This window comes from Triticum dicoccoides, chromosome 5B, assembly GCF_002162155.2.
Source record: "Triticum dicoccoides isolate Atlit2015 ecotype Zavitan chromosome 5B, WEW_v2.0, whole genome shotgun sequence".
Classification (NCBI taxonomy): Eukaryota; Viridiplantae; Streptophyta; class Magnoliopsida; order Poales; family Poaceae; genus Triticum; species Triticum dicoccoides.
The window spans coordinates 702151158-702172445 of NC_041389.1; the positions used below are offsets into that span (position 1 = coordinate 702151158).

Here is a 21288-nt window from a genome sequence, read left to right on the forward strand (position 1 = left end):
GGCGTATCATACGTCTCGTTTCAACAAACGGTTAATAAACTGGAGCGAAAACAGTACGGAAAATTTCAAATTTTTTGAAAAACAGAGTTCCGTGATTTAGTAAATTTGAAACTGCTCTTCAACCGTAACGAATTAGAGAAAGATTTATATATGAAAAATATGCGCCTCGACGATATCTATCCAACGGCGTATCATTTGCTTCATTCCGACACGCGGTTTAGAAAAAACGTGAAAAAACGCTCGCTGCCACTCGTCATCCGCCGCACCATTTTCAAAACTGCTCTTAGACCGTGTGGAATCTCGAAAACTGTTCAACATGTCGAAGTTGCGCCTAATTCATAGCTTTTCAACGGTATATTATACGCCTCGTTCCGATAAACACTCAAAAAATTAGAGCGAAAATAGTACCAGAAAAACACTGCGTACAGTTTTTTCCGACGCGAAGTTCACTAGTCTATATTGCAGTGCTCATCGTCCAGAAGATGCAGTGCACTTGCGTTTCAGCGTGCAGTGCGGAAGTGATGTGCAGAATAGTTATTCTGCTAATATTAGCAGAATAGACAGTCTGTATATATATAATTCACATCTAGATGTTTTCTAATGATGTCACATCCAATCTCCCACAGATAGCGTAGCAACAAGAAACAGAAAAAAGTTGGGACAAAAAAACGGACCACAAACATAATGGACATCAGGTTAGATGTAATATAACTATGACACATCTAGATGTGTCCTAAACAGACTCTATATATAATATATAGAAGCTAGACTAGATAGCACCAAACGGACTTGGTGACTAAAACTACTCCTACTCGGTCACGTACATGCAAGTCCTATTAGGTAATGGTCAGTTATCCTATCCGGACACCTGCGTACCCATGTACTGGAGAAGCCCACGTCGGGCTTAAATCCAACATAAACTCCCTATAATGATCTTATATGGTGTGACGGAGGGAGTAGATATGATAGTGTGGAATGCCCACAGATGCACCAAAAAACTGGAGTATACACCAGATATCTATATGTGAACATGATCACATTTTTACAATGAATAACTATGGTGTTGGCTTTTCGAATCCCATCCTCTCTATCTCGTCGAGCTTTTGCATGATCTCACCAATTGTAGGTCTCTCATGTTGGTTAAAAGGCACACATTTTTTGGCTATTCCAATGCAGCTCTGTACCTGTGGGTCATCCACGTCTATAGATGTATCCCACTACAAAGTTCAAACACACAGTAAGCATAACAGTTTCGATATATGTTGAGCATAAAGTAATACATATGTGCCACTTCAGATAGTTCTTTTAATATATTAGTTAACTATTATAACGGTATAAGGGAACTATCATCTAGAGCACGTAGCTGATGAATATGAGTTATACAGTGTCATAACTAAGCAAATTTCGAACATATGTTTATAAGACATGCTGAGTGATGTTTCATATTGACTTTGAAATATAATCCATAAGAAAACATCATGGCTCTTCTAACTTGTGGTAGCAGTATTCTGAATGCATTATAAGTGATGAAATACTAATTTTGAGTTATGCATATCTCCGAGTTTTCAATTTTGATAATCAAAGGAAATTCCTGTTATCACATTGTGGACGTGAAAGCAAAATCACATAACGAACATGGAAAGTTCCTTCACAGTTTTATATTTATGATCATGAGTGTCAATGTTTAAAAAAAAATTGCAGTCCACGGTGTATCAAATTATTATACCACCACTACAAAGCGTGAGTGATTCCAATAAAAATGACTTAATTTTCCATGCATATCAAGTTCATGGAGTGCTCTAAAATTTCTTAAAACTATTATCATAATTTCTTAAATAAAACCCACAACGTTATTGTTGCTTGTACTATATAGCATATAACTACAAAATTTTAGTTTATTAAAAATACATTGAATGAAATGGAAAAGTAAAATATTCTTACATTTTCAAAATCAAAGTTATTACGCCCTGTTAATATTTTCATGATTATGATACCCAAATCATACACGTCCGACTTGAAAGTTATTTCTCCACTATCTATGATCTCTGGTGCAATACTCGCCCTGCATGACAATAAAATGGCTAATTTTAATGTATGTGCATAAAGTAAATATGACATACTTATCAATATCAAGAAAAAAATCTTGATAGTCTAAGCTTACGGTGTTCCACGAATGATTTTAGTGTAAACTCTTGATATGCCTTCATCAAAGCATCTTGATAGCCCGAAGTCCGTAATTTTAGGCTCCAAACAAGCATCCAAAATAATATTGTCGGGTTTTAAATCCAAATGAGTAATGCGTTTGTTGTGAAGATAGTCTAAACCGTGACAAATTCCCCTAATCATTTGGTACTGTGTTTTCCACTCATCTTTGTGAGATTTATCTGCAACAACGAAAAATTGATACAAATCTGATGCTTATTTGTCATACATCTCCAACAATTATGAATGGATTAGAGGGAAAATCGACCGCCTTCAACAAAAATGAAAAAAAAAAACAAGTTCAAGATTGGCAACGTAAAGCAATTTTGTATGTCATTTTATCCAATCAACATCTTCAGATTGTATATTTCCTAACTTGAGATGGTTTTATATATATACACAATTCGTTCTTCATTCTTGTATTTGGATGCTAAAAAATATAAGGGGGTTTAACTACTTCATAGGCTAATATATGAGTGACTAGAAATGTTCGGAAGATGGTTGTTGGACCGTTCGACTATAATTGGCTGTAAAAAATATCTAAGGATGGTTGATAGACAATAATGTAAACAAGAACTGATTGAAAAATTGGCGTCACAATGATCCGTTGCAATGCCAAAGGAAGCATCTGAAATGTTATGTTTGGGAATTAGTAATCAACATGACATAAATAACCGGTTTAAATTTGTAAAAAACAAACAACCCCATTTAATTAAATTAAATGACCCAGGTTTAAGTCTACGTATTTAAGAACATGCTTGCATGTTGGAGAAGTGTTTGTAATGGACGCATAGTCCCATTATTTGTATCCAAGTTCTCATAACATGAATTGGTGTTCCTATTTGAAGTCAAATTTTAGTTTGCCTGATAGGAAGCAAAGAAAAAGTTGCAAGCTTTACCTTTGAGATACTTCTGAAGGTTCCCGTTAGGAACATACTCAAAGCATAACATTCTTTGTGGTACCTCTGCCATCACATGGCTTCCGTTGAATGGCACAAATTCTCCGTGTGTATCAGCACAATAACCTAGAAATCTGACAATATTGTTGTGCCTTATCCCCATTAAACAGTTAATCTCGTCCACAAAAGGCTTGTCAGAGAAGCCCTGCAATATGGAAAGCTTTTTCACAGCCACCTTCCAAGTTCCTACATGTCCCTGTTTAGTAATGTATTTTTCACTTATCATTGACACTAAAATTTTCTCCACTATAAACATATATGTACAATTGCCACATGCAACGCAATTAAGAAATCATACCAGATAAACAACTCCAAACCCACCACGGCCGATCTCTTGAGAGAAATTTCCTGTGATGGATCTTATAAATGTATATGATAGCCTTGCCGGCTTTGCATTTGCATCAATCAGTATGTCCTCCAGGGTTTTAAGTTCAATTGCTTGATCACTGATTTCTATAATGCAAAAGTTCCTCGAATAAGTCCAACTGTAATTCTTCTGTCTACACAGAGGCTACATGGAACCATGTGTTCTTGGTATGAACTTGTATGGCAAAGCTATTGTCTTGGACTATTATATTGAACTTCTTACAGCTCAAGAAAATTTGGATTGTATATGAATCTTTCTTACAATTTAAATATACCTTGATTTGGCTATCAAACATTTATAATACTGTAACAGAACAAAATGCGGCATTATTATATGAATCCCACTTATAGTTTAAAAGTACTTGGATTTGCCATTCAGAAATTTTAAACCTTTAGGATGGCACTTACCAAAAGAAGACAATAAGGTGCTGATGCTCTCTGAAGTTTGGCTGCTGGATTCTCCATCTTCATAAGACTGACATGAAACAAGGAACATTATGTATTAAACCACCTCACGAACGAAGAAAGTGTTTTCAATAAGGAAATAAAACTCAACACTACTACAATAATGAGTTTTATTGTCAACTTGACTATATGACTCGGTCTGTATGGAGCAGAAGATAATTTGTTTCTAAAATCTAACTAACTTCATCCATCAGAAATATCTCTCTTACTGTTAGGAGAAGGTATTTTCTCCTTCGAGATATAATATGATACACTCATGTGTATGCATGCAGGATTATGTTTTCTCCCCTCATCTTATAGCCATTTGTGCTCCTTATGGATTATAAAACATGCCTTCAAACAATCCATATTGCAGAGTGATGTCATTTACCTTTGCCATTTCATTTTCGTTTCAGGGATATGGATTTTACTTGCGCACTGCCTTCTAATCGAAAAAAACATCACGTTAGCTTTCCCTTAGAGGTGCCAATTATAATTTGTGTTGAGTTGAAAGACATGAAAGAAGAGAGAGAAGGACCCTTAGAGGTGCAATTATAAAGGGCGCATACTATTGCTGGAAGGACGGAGCCTTCACGCAAGGAACATGTGGTGGCTACAACCTCTCCTCGCCTACCTTCCCCTTTGCTCTTCCGCAAGAACAGAGTTTGTAATTCCTGTAATTGCTACCTAAGATCGCTACAGCTGAGAGGAATAGATCCAGTGCCATAGCTTCCCCGTCGCTACTCTAACATGACCCCTACATGTAATTGTATAAAACCCATTGCATCTCCTCGTGCCCTTCTTGGAGGCACCATTTTGGAGTCCTCTCTCCCATGTTGGTCGTCTCACATCTCCTCGGTGAATCATTCATGGTGGTGGTCTCCGTCGGCTCAAAGTGTTTCTTCTTTGCTAATCTGTAGTGTGCTTGGTAGTCGTTGGGGTGGTGTGTCGGCGCTCGGCACCTTTATACCTCGTCTTGGGGGTGTGTGTTGTGTGTGGTGGTGTGTGTTTGCATCGGTCTGCTCGAATGTATTGCGGTGATGGTTGCTTTATAATATATAAGGCGGATGAAATCCTTTTTCGTCATAAAATCTGTTGCATATATATGGGTATTATTCCAAACAGTTCCTAATGCCCTTCTTCAGTGGCAAGTCATGGCACCTCACAGTCTTATCTCTCCTGGAGCATCAATGATCATAAGCATATATCATATCCTTGTAGATTTAATAGATGAGTTCATTCTTGATGGTTGCCAAGGAAATGCGTGCTTGATTGCTGCTTACCATACACAACAGTGAATGATACAATCTTGATTATTGAACAAATGCACTAGCTACCTCACGTCTAGGATGTGGGTGTGTGTGTTGTGTGTGGTGGTGTGTGTTTTTTGCATCGGTCTGCTCGGACGTATTGCAGTGATGGTTGCTTTATAATATATAAGGCGGATGCAATCCTTTTTCGTCATAAAACCCGTTGCATATATATGGGTATTATTCGAACAGTTCCTAATGCCCTTCTTCAGTGGCAAGTCATGGCACCTCACAGTCTTATCACTCCTGGAGCATCAATGATCATAAGCATATATCATATCCTTGTAGATTTAATAGATGAGTTCATTCTGGATGGTCGCCAAGGAATGCATGCGTGCTTGCCTGCTGCTTACCATACACAACAGTCAATGATACAATCTTGATTATTGAACAAATGCACTAGCTACCTCACGTCTAGGCTGTGGACGTACAGGAAGACCTTAGACGTGCGATCGAGATTAGATCGCAACTATTTTTATATCAAATAATGCGTTGGCCAGGACTTGATCCCGGGACCTTGTGGCTCCGATGTCATATTGAACAGATGCGCTAGCCAAGTTACTTAAATGTCCGAACTGACGAAGAGGACTAGGTAACATATTTTTAACATTAATTATGAAATTAAAGAAGGCCACATGAAGAACATGGGAGGACTAGTCCTTAATACCTACCTCCTTGCTGCAGGGTTCTTCAGAGAGGTCTTTCTGTTCTTGACAAATCTGGTTGGCGACCTCGAGTTCCATTTCCCGCTGGCTCATCTCCAGCACCAGCTCCAGCTGGTATTTCTCGAGCTCCTCCTCCTCCTTCTCCCTCTCCCGCTTCCTTTCCTCCGCCTCGCACGACTCCCTTATTATCGCCCAATCCACCGAGGAATGCTGCATACATGTATCATGTGCGTTAAGATTACATGTGCATATTAATATATTCCTTTTCTCAAAAAAAAAGATTACATGTGCATGTCCGTGTAGGACTAGAACTAGCAAATTTGCCCGTGCGTTGCAACACTATTAGATTTTTTGAAGGGTAAAACTATTAGATTATACAGGTGTGATAGAATAAAAAAAGTCTGAATCAAATGCCCGGATGAGATAAGGACTTTTAAAATGTCATTTTCACGAAATATATCCGAGTGATGTCATGATGAGATAAGGTACTTTTAAAAAGTCATTTAAAAAAATGTGATGGTCTTATCACGACTTGATCTCCTAAGGCGCCACAACAAAAAAAATCACTGAGCAAACTACATTGATGGACACTATCTGAGTTAGACTGATGAATGATGGGTCTCTCCCTGACCTAGCGTAATGGTGTTTCTCATAATCAGTATTATCATGCCAGAATAAACATAGTTGTAGTTTTATATAGCTTACAAAAAGTAACCCACAGAAAGTTGTGTCAATTTTGGGGGGCTCAACGTTGTACAAGATACGAAAACCTTTTTTTACCCGACGCAAGGGACTAAATAAAATCATAAAACGACCTCTACAGATGTTCTAATAAAACCTATACGTAAGCGACGGTTCGTTATGTTCATTATTTATGGATCTATTTCAATTTTTTGAACATATTCTAAATTTTATGGACATTTTTTAAACTCCTGAATATGTTTTGAATAATATTATTTTAGAAAGCATGAACATTTCTCATTTCATGACATTTATTTGAAATCGTGATCTTTTTTGTAAAACATGAACAATTTTTTGAAATCATGATCATTTTATGTTTTTTCAAATGTTTTTTGAATTCACAAACAATTTATGAATTCTCAAAAAAATAATTCACAGCTTTTTAAAATTGGTTCTTTTATAAATCAAAAATTAATTTAAAAAATAAAAAACTAAAACAAAAATGAGAAATTAAAAAGGAAAAAACAAAATAGGAAAACGGTGTGCTACGACCTACAACTGGGCCGGCCCCCCATTAATTGCTGAGTGCGGGGAGGATGCGTGCTTGCGATAGAAAAAAAGGAGAGGGGCGGCGATCAAAGCCACTGAGCCGCTGGGGCGATGCTGTTATTATGAACGTAGCGACTTCTAATAACGTGAAACCGAGCGCGATTTTGAAATAAAAGCGAACTGTTTTTTCAACTTACAGGTGGCATAGTGGGTAATTTATGCCAACTTCAGGGGTAATTCTAATGACAGACGACCAGAAACCCAATTTGCTTTATTATTAGGTAAAGATAAAGATTAGAGACCTACTCGGCTAGCATGTGTTGGCTAAGCTGATATCCTTGATTCTCTATTTCCAATCAAGTTTCTTTTTTGTGGTTTCTAGAGTTTTTTAGTCTAAAACTGATAAATCAGGTGTTCACACGTACAATTACTGGGGGAGATACGGTGGGGTACAATCTTTGCGTGGTCGTTGCATTTTTCGTATATATACCCCCTCCCCTCAAATAAGTGTACATCTAACTTTTTTAATCATGATCGTTGCATTTTCGATCTGTGCCTGTTCTCTGTACTATACATTATTGATGAACAGGACTGAAAAAATTTCTCGCAAAAAATATTTGTGCACTGTTTCAGGGAATATCAGGAATCTAGGAGCAATACACGCACGGGTGCAAAGCTGATGTATGTGCGCTGTTTCCGGGAATACCGATCAAGCTGCTGGCTTGCTTGTAATTTTTATTATTTCTGTTGTTTTTTGTACTGCCATTATTAAAGATTAATAGATTAAAAGTTTATTGAAAAAAAACTAGCTTTGCACCCGTGCGTGTATTGCTCCTAAATTCCTGATAGGAGATAGCATTCTAAAATTATCAATTGGTATCTAGAGCCCTGATGATTGACGATGGTCGACAAGAGCGATGAGTCCGTCAACTCAAAGTCCGGTGAACCACTACTCCATGCAGCTCACTACCTTGGTGGGAGAGATTCGCGTGCTTGGTGCAAATCTCGAGGAAGTCCAGGTTGTGAAGAAAAATTTCAGTTTGGTGTCAGAAAAATTCACGTACCGACATCGAGGGCATAACCGTAACGAAGGCGATCAGACGCGTGTGGACATGAGAAGAAAATGTTTGTATCTATCGGAAGGGCAATGGAGGAGATGATAACCATCTCCTATACTCGCATGCAGATTGGCAGCCACAAATAGCAAAGGAAGGCATGACAGTTGTTAACGCTCAAGCAACACAAAGTGCGGCGGACACACCAAAAAAGGAAATCCACAAGGTCATGGTAGGGTCGATCAATCTAACAAGCTAAAGCCATGGGACTTGGATATGTCAAAGGTTAGGTGCTATAACTGCAATGAGATGGGTTACTTTGCGAAAGAACATGCGGAGCCTAACAACAGGAGATCGAGGCAAGTTTAGCAAAACAGGGAGATGACGGTCCAGGTCTTCTAATTGCCAAAGTTTGCGATCTTGTCCAAACGGTGGTTGTGAAACCAAATTGAAAGGTTCTACTTCAGGAGAAGAACATAATACCGAATTTATCTGAAATCAAGAATGTGTCGTGGTATCTAGACACCGGTGCCGGTAATTAAATTATGAGGTGCAAGGAGAAATTCCTCAAGCTACAATACGATGTTGAACTATTCAGTGCTGGTTCAACTATTGATATTTGTGGACATCGTTCTGTCCTCTTCAAGGTTCTCACAGGTAAAAAACGCATACTCCCCGGAGTATACTACATTCCACTGCTTCGCAACAACATCATTTCTGTCGAACAACTTGACGAGAATAAATGCAAGGTGGATATCGAGGATGGAGTGATGATGATCTTCGATAAACTCCAACACATGCTAGTGCATGTAAATCGCACGCGGAACAGTCTTTATATCTTCACTCTTGATCAATCTCAACCAGATTGTTGGCTCGCCAACAGTGATGATGATTTGTGGTTATGGCATTGCTAGATTTGGACACGTTAATTTTCACGCTTTGAAGATGTGGAAGATGGTATCTGTGATGCCATTCGTCGACCATATCGATCGAGTATGTGCAGGTGCTTGATTGGAAAATAACACCGGAAAGAATTCCCTGCTCAGTCAACTTACCGTGTAATGGTTGCACTTGTGCTGCTTCATGGTGACCTATATGGTCCGATCACCCAACAACTGACACAGGAAAGACACATTTCTTGTGGTAGATGACTACTCAAAAGACATGTGGATCGTTCTCCTACTTCCTTAATATGAGACGTTTCAAGCTTTCAATAAAGGTGAAGGCAACAGAGATAGAACACAAACTTAAGGTCCGCCTTTACAGACAGGTCGCAACAGAGAATTTACGTCGATCGACTTCAATGACTACTGAGAGAAGATCGGCATAAAAAGTTTCCGCGTGTGACCTTATACACTGTAGCAGAACGGGGTTATTAAAAGGCACAATCGATATGTCGTTGACATGGCAACAAGTTTACTAAAGATCAAGAACATGTAGGGGTCTTTACGGGGAGAAGCTCTCAAGACGGTGGTCTAACTTCTCAACTGGGCTCCACTGAAGTTGGTGATCGACAAGACTCCATATGAAGTGTTTTACAGACATCAGACGAGTGTGTCTCATCTACAGACTTTTAGGTGTGTGGCACATGTGAAGACGACAGAGCCATATCTCTCAAATAATGCCTATCGCAGCAGCAAGATGGTGTTCATCGGATACGAGAGAAATTACGGCACCAAGTCATACCTCTTCTATGACCCACAGACCATGCGTCTATAAATTTCATGCGGCGTTGTGTTTAATGAAAACCATGCATGAAACTGGGGCACGATAGTCGATGATAGTCCAAATGGTAAAAAGTTCACGCTTGAATTCCCAACTAATGATGATGTAAGGAGGGACGTACGGGCGTATAGCTAAACGCCCAAATCAAGGATACCACGGTGGGAGCAATCACCATAGTGACGACATCAACAACGATGCACATGGGTCGCTAATTGATAGCAACAACGATGAGACGACATTGGCAGAGGTCTCAATGACGAGAACAACAATGCGGCGCATGGTGATTATGATCACCACACGATACATATAGATGACGATGTTCACGATGATGGTCATGGTCACGACGACGAGGATGCCAACGAACCGACATCTACCACTCCCAGGACTCTGTTGTCTTCCTCAAGTGCATCGACACCGACGCAATTTATGTCGCCTCCTTCACAAGTGAAAATGGACTCCTCTGGCCTTGTCACTACAAGACCCTCAAGAAATACTACATGTACGCAAAAGCCAGTTACGCCCGAGTACTCCGTACTTGTTTGCTAGGAGTTGAGGAGTTGACTAAATTTGTAAAGACGAGCAGAAGTCGTAGCTGGATGCACACCATAGATGAGGAGATAAAGGTGATTGAAAGCAATTACACATGGTCTTTGGTAACACGACCTTCGAACCATAAGGCCATATGGATTGAAGTGGGTTTATAAGTTAAACAAGGACACAAAGGGTGCTGTTGTCAAGTAAAAGATGAGACCCGTCGCAAAGGGATACGTACAAAAGTCAATGAGTTGACTATGAGAAGGTGTCTGCATCGGTTGCTTGACTCGAGACGGTGAGACTGCTCCTAACTATGGTAGCATAAGAGTATTGGTAGGTTCATTATATCTATACCTATACCTACTAATTAAGTGTGGGGCATTTGTTCTCGTCTATCATTAAATTGCCCATGAAATTGGACCTAAAGGCATGTACAATGGTTGATAAGATAGTCTTATTTTAAGTCTTGCATGTAATTTAGAGATGCCAAAAAAATATATCTATAATGGGTCATCTCTTAGTCTTATCATTAATAACTAGCTATTCCTAAAAACGTGATGAGACATATTGTGCTAAGAGATCATCCCTTGTCTTCTCTTAAATAAGAGAAGACAAGCCTTTTTTTATGAATTCTCTTTCCTCCACCTCATCATCTATCCTACGTGGCATTGCTAAAATAGAACCATTTACATGCCCTAAATTGGCCACCAGCCTATCCATAAGTGATAAAAAACGGTTTGTTAAAAACTGGATAAATAGAAACTTACACAACAATGTACGCGCCCTGCACACACGCCTCCTATTGCACCATCGAGATCCAGCCTTGCACGGCATGTCTCGTGCCTAAGTCGACCCCTTTTAATTTTCTTTTATCTGTTAATAAATTAAAAAATATTTTTGTTTCTTAGCGGCCAGCGACGGATAACAGATGTATTTCATTGAATCCATGACTGAGATGGCATGAAGAACGGCGAAAGTAATGCTGATGAGGACTACGAGTACTCATATTTGATATCCACATAGAAGAAAAAAGCATACCCGGTGCTTGACATCCGTTGGGTTGATGTGAGGAACGAGAGGAGGAGACCGTGGGGATAGAGCGGTTGTGAGGGAGGGGCTTGAATTGGTACGGCCGATGTTCACTTGGCGGTGGCAATCACGGGTAGTTTCAGTCAACTCCCGCTCCTTCGATTTCTGGGAGCTCGAGTAATTCAACTCCGCGACTCCCCTAATTTTACACTCTGCTAATAGCCAGGTTCTTATTCCCATAGCTAAGTTGATGAGATGAGAAGCAGGAGGGCTAGCTACCGAACACGCCCTGAATCGATCCTATTGTTGTTACTGCGAGCCAGTGCTCGTATGGTACGTACGTCAACCTGGCTAGACGTGTGTGCACTGTTTCAGTGAAGAACGATGAAGCTGCTAGCTTGCTTGCTTCTTTCTAGCTTTACGCTTGTGCGCGTATTGCTCCTGGGAGGATACGAAGGATACGAGCTAACGTTCTAAAACCAACAACACAGCAGTCACTGATACACTCACGATGTAATCTTGATTATGAATACAGAAAAGGCCGAATGAAGAAGATGGGAGGACTGGTACTTAATTCTCAAATCTCAACTACCTACCTCTTTGCTGCGAGGTTCTTCAAAGGGGTCTGTCTGGTTGGCGACCATTTCCCGGTTGCTCATCTCCAGTATCAGCTGCAGCTGAAATTCTTCGAGATCGTCCTCCTCCTTCTCCCTCTTCCGCTTCTCCTCCGCCTCCGCCAGCTCCCTTGTCACCCTATCCTCCACAGCATCCTCCTCCGGCGACCGCCGTCTCTCACTCAGCAGCTCGTCCTCCTGCGAGAGCCTCCTCCGCTCCATTCCCTCCTCCTCGCCCGGCCCCGGTTGCCGTCTCTCGTCCCCCGCTGCCTCAGGGAGGGTCGGGGGCCGCGTCGGGACGGAGAGTTAATTGCACAGAAGTACCACAATTCGGGCATCACATGCAGATTGGTACCACGATTGCTAATTTTTGCGTGTCAGTACCAACATTGCTTAAGATTTTTGCAAATAGGTCTAAACTGCGTATAAACACGTATTGACGGTGTATCTGACCAGCGGGGCCCGCCCGTCAGGTGCCAACGTGGCATGTTTTTTGCAGAAAACCCCCTTACGTTGTATGTAATCACAAAAATACCCAAATTTTTTGCGGGAAAAAGGCTCCATGAGAGAGGCTTTCTTTTTTTTCGTAATTTCCATCAACGAATCTGGACTGGTTTGAAATTTTCCGTGCGGGAATCGATCCTGCGACCTGCGCACTCAGGCGCCACGTGCTAACCACCACGCCACAGCGGTGCTCGCGTTCGATACAAGGCGTCCCTTTTTTATACTATCACCGAAGCGCTGGGCCGGCCCACCGAGGCCTGCATTTTTTTTCCGTTTCGCACTTAACTGCCGTGCATTTCTTATTCTTTAGTTCTTCATGGATACGCAACACATATCCTCCCGGTGAGCCTGTATCCACCAGTTTTTGGTAGATTCTACAACCTTTCCTGAACCAGTTTTCTTCTCTTCTTTATTTTCTCTTCTGGTTTCTCTTTATTTTAACTTTTTCCCTTTTCATTTCTATTTTCTATTTTTATTTTTATATTCTTTTTAATTTTTTACCTTTTCATCTTAGTTTTTTCTTCTCTTATTTTACGTTTGTGTTTGTTTCAATTTTTTCCTTTCATTATTTATTTTTCTTTATCTTCTTTCTTTTCCATTTATGGAAACATCTTTCAAATTCATGCACATTTTCTGAATAAAGAAAAAAATCAAAATAATAAACATTATTTGAAATCATGGTCCTTTTTAAAAATTAGTGAACATTTTCTGAAACCATGAACATTTTTGGAATTAAAATATCATCATTTGAGATTTGGTGACAATTTTCGGAATTCATGAACATGTTTTTATTTTTGGTGAACATTTCTTGAACGCGTGAACATTTTTTGAATCGATGAACTTTTTTTGAAACTAGCAACGTGGCCCGCTCGATGCGCGGGCTGGAACTTTAGAATGTTTAATACAGAAAACATCTTATTTAATTTGTGTAAACAAAAATTGGAACCAAATCTGATGATGTTTATAAATATAAGTATTTTTGTAAATATAGTTTTCTCTTAGGTATGTTTGTTTTTCTCATTGAATATATTTCTATTATGATGAGTCACATTCAATCTAAATCTTGTATAATTTTTTTTATAGATTTATCATGTTTCTATTTCAATTTATTCTTGAAATACAAATTTAGTGGTTCTTATTGTTTATTATTATGTGTAGGCGCATATGTATATTTTCTAACATCATGTAAGAATGACATGTTCACCCGCAAAAAAGAAAAATGTAAGAATGACATGTTAATTTTGTAGTTGGAGTGATGAATGTACCTGTAATATTTTTCACTTCGGTGGGCATTACCTCGAACACGCGCGCCAGTTAAGTGCGAAAAAAAAATGCAGGCCTCGGTGGGCCGGCCCAGCGCTTCGGTCATAGTATAAAACAGTGGACGCCATGTATCGAACGCGAGCACCGCTGTGGCGTGGTGGTTAGCACGTGGCGCCTGAGGGCCGCAGGTCGCAGGATCGATTCCCGCCGTCGCCAGATTTTTCTTTTCGTTTCTTTATTTCTTCAAGTGACGGGAAATTTCAAACCAGTCCAGATTCGTTGATGGAAATTACGAAAAAAAAGAAAGCCTCTCTCATGGGTATTTTTGTGATTACATACAACGTAAGGGGGTTTTCTGCAAAAAACATGCCACGTTGGCACCTGACGGGCGGGCCCCGCTGGTCAGATGCACCGTCAATACGTGTTTATACGCAGTTTAGACCTATTTGCAAAAATCTTAAGCAATGTTGGTACTGACACGCAAAAATTAGCAATCATGGTACCAATCTGCATGTGATGCCCGAATTGTGGTACTTCTGTGCAATTAACTACGGGACGGATTCAAGCCAGCTGGACACCACCGAGGGATGCTGGCTCTGCTCGGAGAGGGGATGGTGGACAGCGGCTCCGCCACCTCGTCCTCTGCCCTCGCGGGGGGGCAGTGGGGCAGGCGACGACGGGCCTTCCCCGGACCCCTCCCCGATGCGGAGCTTCCTAAAGAAGTTCTTCATGCCGCCGGCGAAACGGAAGTCGTCGTTGCCGCTGAAGCAGCAGCTATTGCCTACTGGTGTTGGTGGTTGGAGGGCGGACGTGGATCGTGCATGGCCACTTACGCTGTCCGGAGGGATAACTTCAGCCAACTATCGATCGCCTCGCCTCCTAGATGAAGACTTTTCAAAATGTCCAACGCTAGGCGCCGGTGCGCCGGCCTAAATTTGGGCCGGTCCTGCGCTAGCTGTTGGATGTCATGTCCCTCAGCCATTGGATCTTCTTCTTCCACCTCTCGTTGACCTCTCTGTCGCTGCAAAATACACTCCGCGGGAGTCACGCGCCGCCACCCCCCTCCCCCTGGCCGCACTTGCCGTCCTCCTCCCCCGCCACACCTGTCTCTGGTCGTCCTCGCCGGCCACCGCCCCCTCGCCGGTCGTCCTCACGAGCTGCAAAAAGGCTGTTTGCAGCTCCCTGGAGACATCTTTTCCAGCATGGATGGCCGCCCCTCGTCGCGTTCTATGAACTACCTGTGAGCTTGTAGCACTCGACTCCGCGGTCGCTGCTCGCCGGACCGGTGGTCGCGGTTCATAGCCCTGGCCAGTCACCAGTTGCAGCACCTCAGCTTCGCCCCGTTGTAGCAAATTTTCTTGCCGGTTGTAGCACTTTTGGTCAATGGTTGTACCACACTTGGGGGTCGCCTGCCATGGTCGGGGAGTGGGCGCTGGTTCTAGCAAAACACAAAAGGCTGGTTGTAGCAAAACTGGCGATGGGTTGCAGCTTTGCCGTTGCCTGTTGTAGCTTTTCACGTTGTTTGTAGCTTATGTTGCCTCCGGTTGAAGCCTTTTCTGTTGCCAGTTGAAACTTTTTCCATCAATGGATGTAGCTTTTTTAGACGCCGGTTGCAGCTTCTATGGGGCCGACCCAGCTTTCGTCGTCCCTCCGGTTGAAGCTTTTTTTTTCTCGCTGGTTGCAACACCTGCGGTCGCCTTCACCAGCTCTGGCGGATGCTGGTTGTAGCACCTTCTTCAGGTGCAGCTCCGCCCATGGAGGCAACTTCGCCGGCCACGTCCGTTGCAGCTACAGCCGTCACGGAGCAGTAGTAGATGGAGGTGAGAGAGGGAACAGAGGGGAGGACCCTGGCTCGGGGGTTGGCTTCGAGGGTGCTCGCCGGAGAAGAAGAGGGGGGGGGGGAGAAGATGGCTCGTCGGAGGAGATCGCCGAGCAGGACTTCCATGGCAGCTAGGATGAGGGGAGAGAAAAAAGACCAGGTGAAAGGGAAGGAGAAGGATGCGGGAGATGGGAGGTAGGGAAAAAGATTACGTGGTGGACCTGTCCATCCCCACTTCCCCAGTTTCAGTCGTTGTAGCTACGCGCGCCTGGATGTGACCGGCCGAAGCTTTCGGCCGGTGCGCCGGTAGTAAACGTTTCCCTTTTGAAATAAATGGTATTTAACTCTTTCATGCTTACTTTAACTAGTTATTTCGGTTTTCTACTGACTGCTTTAACTATAACCCCAGCTCTATTTATTGGGTTGAACAAAAATACGCCTTATTTGAATTGACTGAATAACTATAATTCAAAAAAGAAAAATATATTTGGGATTCCTAGCATTCTACAACTCTTTTCCAGACTAATTAGGAATTCTTTCCTTGTTCACTGAGATTCGTGGATAATTTAGAGTACTACTATATTTAGTGATAGATCATACCTTTTCTTTATCCCCTTGAACAAATCGAAATGATTGAAGTTTTTCAATTTGAAATCGTCTTAGGCATAATTCCTATAATTTAGCAGGATTATTCATGACTGCATATTTGCAATACATGCATGGGCATCAGTTGGATCTTTGATTGAGTATGTTTTTTATTGACCTCCTCCAGACCAGTTTAGCGGCCTGTTATAACTAGGGACCTGCTACTGTGAACGTGTGGACACTACTGAAATTTTCCTATACGCTCGGTGCCGATGTCTTCGCGGAGAGCCAAATCACGGCCAGCCGACAAATATACACACGCCGAGTCACACTCGGCAACCATGGCTTCACGGCAACTAGCCAACGTTGTCGACACGGAGTCACGGTGAACTAACAACCCACAGCAAATGGCGCTGACGCAGAGAGCGTTTGCCAGTGGGATTTCTGTTGGTTTTCGTACTATGCGCAATAAAAGTTTCCAAAAAAGAAGAGCTCTAAAAACAGCGTTCTATGGCCACATGGCAAAGAGAAGCCACGTGGCATGCCAACACTGCATCACGGCCTTGTACCGCAACGTGTGTTTGACGTCGGAGAGTATCTTTCGGGCTGATTTCATGAGGGCTTTTGTCGCATTGTCTTTTTCATCATCCACACAAAAAAATACTTCCTACAAGAAAGCATATGCCAGTTAATTACAAGAATTCGGATATGGGACAAAGATACTCACGATAAGTCCAAATTATGAGACCTTTTTCATCGTTATTTTGTGCCTACTAGGTAGGCTTTGTGGAATTTTACCGTGTTCACGCACTTCTTTTTTTTAATAATCCCTCATGTTAAGGTTTATGGAGCAATATTTATTTATTGGAGAAAACCCCTAAAAATGGCAGTGGTATCGCATATTAAAGGTGCTAAACACTTTCCATAAAAGAATCAAGCAAGAAGGTTGAAGAAACCGCCGTCGCCCCGCGTCCAGAATGAACGACGACGTTCCATGCAACCTCGATCGCTCACATGAGCGGTCGTTTGGCTCGCCGCCGCCTCTGGGAGATCAACTATTTTCACCCCGTCGAAGCGGATCGTGGATCATACGTTCAGAGCCTCCAAAAACTCATCCCGAAGGTAGAACCCTAGCCACCAGAGCCCATACGATAAGGGGATCAACAAGGAGAAGGAGGGGGTTCTTATCACCGTGAGGGGAACGCGGTCATCATCTTCATCATCACCGTCTTCATCATCATCATCATCCACATCCTTATCATCTGCAACACCAAGATCCCTAGTGGATCCTTCGGTGTATCGGTTGATATATTCATCCATGTATTCATTTACCATTACCATGATGATTGTTGTTCCCATGTGTGAGTAGACCCTTTGCTCCCGGGGCATGGATGAACCCTAGTGCGTAATAGGATGTATTGATATTAGGATTCAATATCATCTTTGCATGTTTATGTTGATAATCTTCTTGACGTTTGGGTGAAGTCGACGATCCCACGTATGTCGAATCTGGATGGATGGTTATTACTATTGGCTAACTGTGTGGTTGTGGAGTTGGGTGACGTGACATGCCCTTTCTCCCTTTGTAGCGGATAGTTGCAACAGGGGGTTATAACGGAGACCACTTTGGCGGCGTCCACAGGGACCTCTTTCCCCTTAATCACGGTTTGATAACCGGAGTGGGGAAGAAAATGTTGGAAATATGCCCTAGAGGCAATAATAAATTAGTTATTATTATATTTCCTTGTTCATGATAATTGTTTATCATCCATGCTATAATTGTATTGATAGGAAACTCAGATACATGTGTGGATACATAGACAACACCATGTCCCTAGTAAGCCTCTAGTTGACTAGCTCGTTGATCAATAGATGGTTATGATTTCCTGACCATGGACATTGGATGTCGTTGATAACGGGATCACATCACTAGGAGAATGATGTGATGGACAAGACCCAATCCTAAGCCTAGCACAAAGATCGTAGTTCGTATGCTAAAGCTTTTCTAATGTCAAGTATCATTTCCTTAGACCATGAGATTGTGCAACTCCCGGATACCGTAGGAATGCTTTGGGTGTACCAAACGTCACAACGTAACTGGGTGGCTATAAAGGTGCACTACAGGTATCTCCGAAAGTGTCTGTTGGGTTGGCACGAATCGAGACTGAGATTTGTCACTTCGTGTGACGGAGAGGTATCTCTGGGCCCACTCGGTAGGACATCATCATAATGTGCACAATGTGACCAAGGGGTTGATCACGGGATGATGTGTTACGGAACGAGTAAAGAGACTTGCCGGTAACGAGATTGAACAAGGTATCGGCATACCAACGATCGAATCTCAGGCAAGTACAATACCGCTAGACGAAGGGAATTGTATACGGGATTGATTGAGTCCTTGACATCATGGTTCATCCGATGAGATCATCGTGGAACATGTGGGAGCCAACATGGGTATCCAGATCCCGCTGTTGGTTATTGACCGGAGAACGTCTCGGTCATGTCTGCATGGTTCCCGAACCCGTAGGGTCTACACACTTAAGGTTCGATGACGCTAGGGTTATAAAGGAAGTTTGTATGTGGTTACCGAATGTTGTTCGGAGTCCCGGATGAGATCCTGGACATCACGAGGAGTTCCGGAATGGTCCGGAGGTAAAGAATTATATATGGGAAGTCCTGTTTTGGTCACCGGAAAAATTTCGGGTTTTATCGGTAACGTACCGGGACCACCGGGAGGGTCCCAGGGGTCCACCAAGTGGGGCCACCATCCCCGGAGGGCTGCATGGGCCAAGTGTGGGAGGGGACCAGCCCCAGGTGGGCTGGTGCGCCCCCCACAAGGGCCCAAGGCGCCTAGGGTTTGGGGAGGGGGTGCTTCCACCTAACTTGGGGGGCAAGTTTCCCCTCTCCCCCCCCCTGGCCGCCACCCTTAGATGGGATTGGGGCTGCCGCACCCCTTGGGGTGGAAACCCTAGAGGGGGCGCACCCCCCTTCCTCTCCCCTATATATACTTGAGGGTTTGGGGGCTGCCTACACATGAGTTTTGACCTCTCCCTGGCGCAGCCCTACCTCTCTCTTTTCTCCTCTCCCGCGGTGCTTGGCGAAGCCCTGCAGGATTGCCACGCTCCTCCATCACCACCATGCGTTGTGCTGCTGCTGGACAGAGTCTTCCTCAACCTCTCCCTCTCTCCTTGCTGGATCAAGGCTTGGGAGACGTCACCGGGCTGTACGTATGTTGAACGCGGAGGTGCCGTCCGTTCGGCACTAGGATCTCCGATGATTTGGATCACGATGAGTACGACTCCTTCAACCCCGTTCTCTTGAACGCTTCCGCTTAGCGATCTACAAGGGTATCTAGATGCACTCTCCTTCCTCTCGTTGCTGGTTTCTCCATAGATAGATCTTGGTGACACGTAGGAAAATTTTGAATTTCTGCTACGTTCCCCAACAGAAAAGTGGTGGCGTATGGGATACGGAGATACCACGAGTATAAACGTATGTGTACCGGCTCCACCCACAAATAGAAACATGTAAAGTGGCTTAGGAATACGAAATAGCTTTGTGTTTAGGCACCGTCGTAGATGCACACTAGGTGAGATTCCGTACCCCTAGGAACTCTTTTAATCATTTGTCTCAACTCTAGTCATTTTTATCTGTCGTTAATTTCAAGCTTATTTATTCACCTTTACATTGCAACTTTATTATTATTACTATTCTGGATCACTTACAATTTATAGGCACATCATTTGTACCTTGCAAAGGGCTAGAGACTAATTCATGTGCTCCATGTGGGATCAATACTCCTACTTTGAAAAGGCTACAACTAAACCATGTGCACTTGCAGGCTATCAAGCTTTTTTGGCGCCATTGTTGGGGAGCTGAGCGCTTCTGGTCTTAGTTCTGAGTTTGGTATAAATACTGTGTACTAAGTTGTTTGCAGGTTCGGAATAATCATGGCTGAGTATGGACACAACTGTCAACTTGCAGCATACGTCTTACATGTCCATCTATTCGAGAAATGTTTACATCGTGGGGTCCTAATCCCATCGGTGTAGCTTATGAGGTGAACCCAAGTGTTCTCGAATTATTGCATGGTAATAGTTTAATGGTGAGTATCATTATCAACATTTGCAATTTTTTGAAGATGTATGTGGGACATTTAAATTGATTGCTTTGAGTCCAGATGACAAGACCCATCCGTTAGCATAGCATATTGATCGTTCAGTTTTATTGCTATTGCTTTCTTCGTGTCAAATACATATTCCTTCGACTACGAGATTATGCAACTCCCGGATACCAGAGGAATGAATTGTGTGCTATCAAACGTCACAACGTAACTGGTTGATTATAAAGATGCTCTACAGGTATCTCTAAAGGTGTTTGTTGGGTTGACATAGATCGCGATTAGGATTTATCACTCCGAGTATCGGAGAGGTATCTCTGGGCCCTCTCGGTAATACACGTCATAAGAAGCCTGGCAAGCAAAGTGACTAATGAGTTAGTTGCAAGATTATGTATTACGGAACGAGTAAAGAGACTTGCCGGTAACGAGATTGAACTAGGTATGAAGATACCGATGATCGAATATCGGGCAAGTAACATACCGATGACAAAGGGAATAATGTATGTTGTCATATCGGTTCGACCGATAAAGATCTTCACAGAATATGTGGGAGCCAATATGAGCATCCAGGTTCCGCTATTGGTTAACGTTCAATGACGATTTTGCATTATATGAGTTATGTGATTTGGTGACCGAATGTTGTTCGGAGTCCCGCATGAGATCACAGACATGACGAGGAGTCTCAGAATGGTCGAGAGGTAAATATTGATATATAGGATGATAGTATTCAGACACAAAGTGTTTCGGGGTGTATCGGGTACTTATCAGAGTACCGGGGGGGGTGTTACCGAAACCCCCTGGGGGAATAATGGGCCATATGGGCCATAGGAGGGGAGCACACCATCCCACAAGGGGTGGCGCCCC

General features: G+C 42.6%; 1 protein-coding gene across 1 annotated transcript; it reads right to left on the bottom strand.

Annotated features, from left to right (window-relative positions):
• Nucleotides 1-738: 738 nt before the first annotated feature.
• LOC119306742 (putative receptor-like protein kinase At4g00960) lies at nucleotides 739-12431 on the bottom strand. The gene is made up of 8 exons (XM_037582881.1): nucleotides 12116-12431; nucleotides 5953-6156; nucleotides 3936-4002; nucleotides 3460-3614; nucleotides 3102-3357; nucleotides 2162-2384; nucleotides 1942-2062; nucleotides 739-1217 (listed from the first exon to the last, which is right to left on the bottom strand). The coding sequence occupies exons 1-8, from the start codon at nucleotides 12353-12355 to the stop codon at nucleotides 1056-1058; spliced, it is 1428 nt and encodes a 475-aa protein (XP_037438778.1). The 5' UTR covers nucleotides 12356-12431; the 3' UTR covers nucleotides 739-1055.
• Between the last annotated feature and the right edge of the window lie 8857 nt (nucleotides 12432-21288).

What these genes read in the sequence shown, in the direction of transcription:
- LOC119306742 (XM_037582881.1), bottom strand. Translation starts at nt 12,355, where the DNA reads ATGGAGCGGAGGAGGCTCTCGCAGGAGGACGAGCTGCTGAGTGAGAGA. An exon ending in CCTTCAGAAGTATCTCAAAG is followed by an intron (nt 2,385 to 3,101) that starts GTAAAGCTTGCA and finishes TCGTTGTTGCAG; the next exon opens with ATAAATCTCACAAAGATGAG. An exon ending in AAAATCATTCGTGGAACACC is followed by an intron (nt 2,063 to 2,161) that starts GTAAGCTTAGAC and finishes ATTGTCATGCAG; the next exon opens with GGCGAGTATTGCACCAGAGA.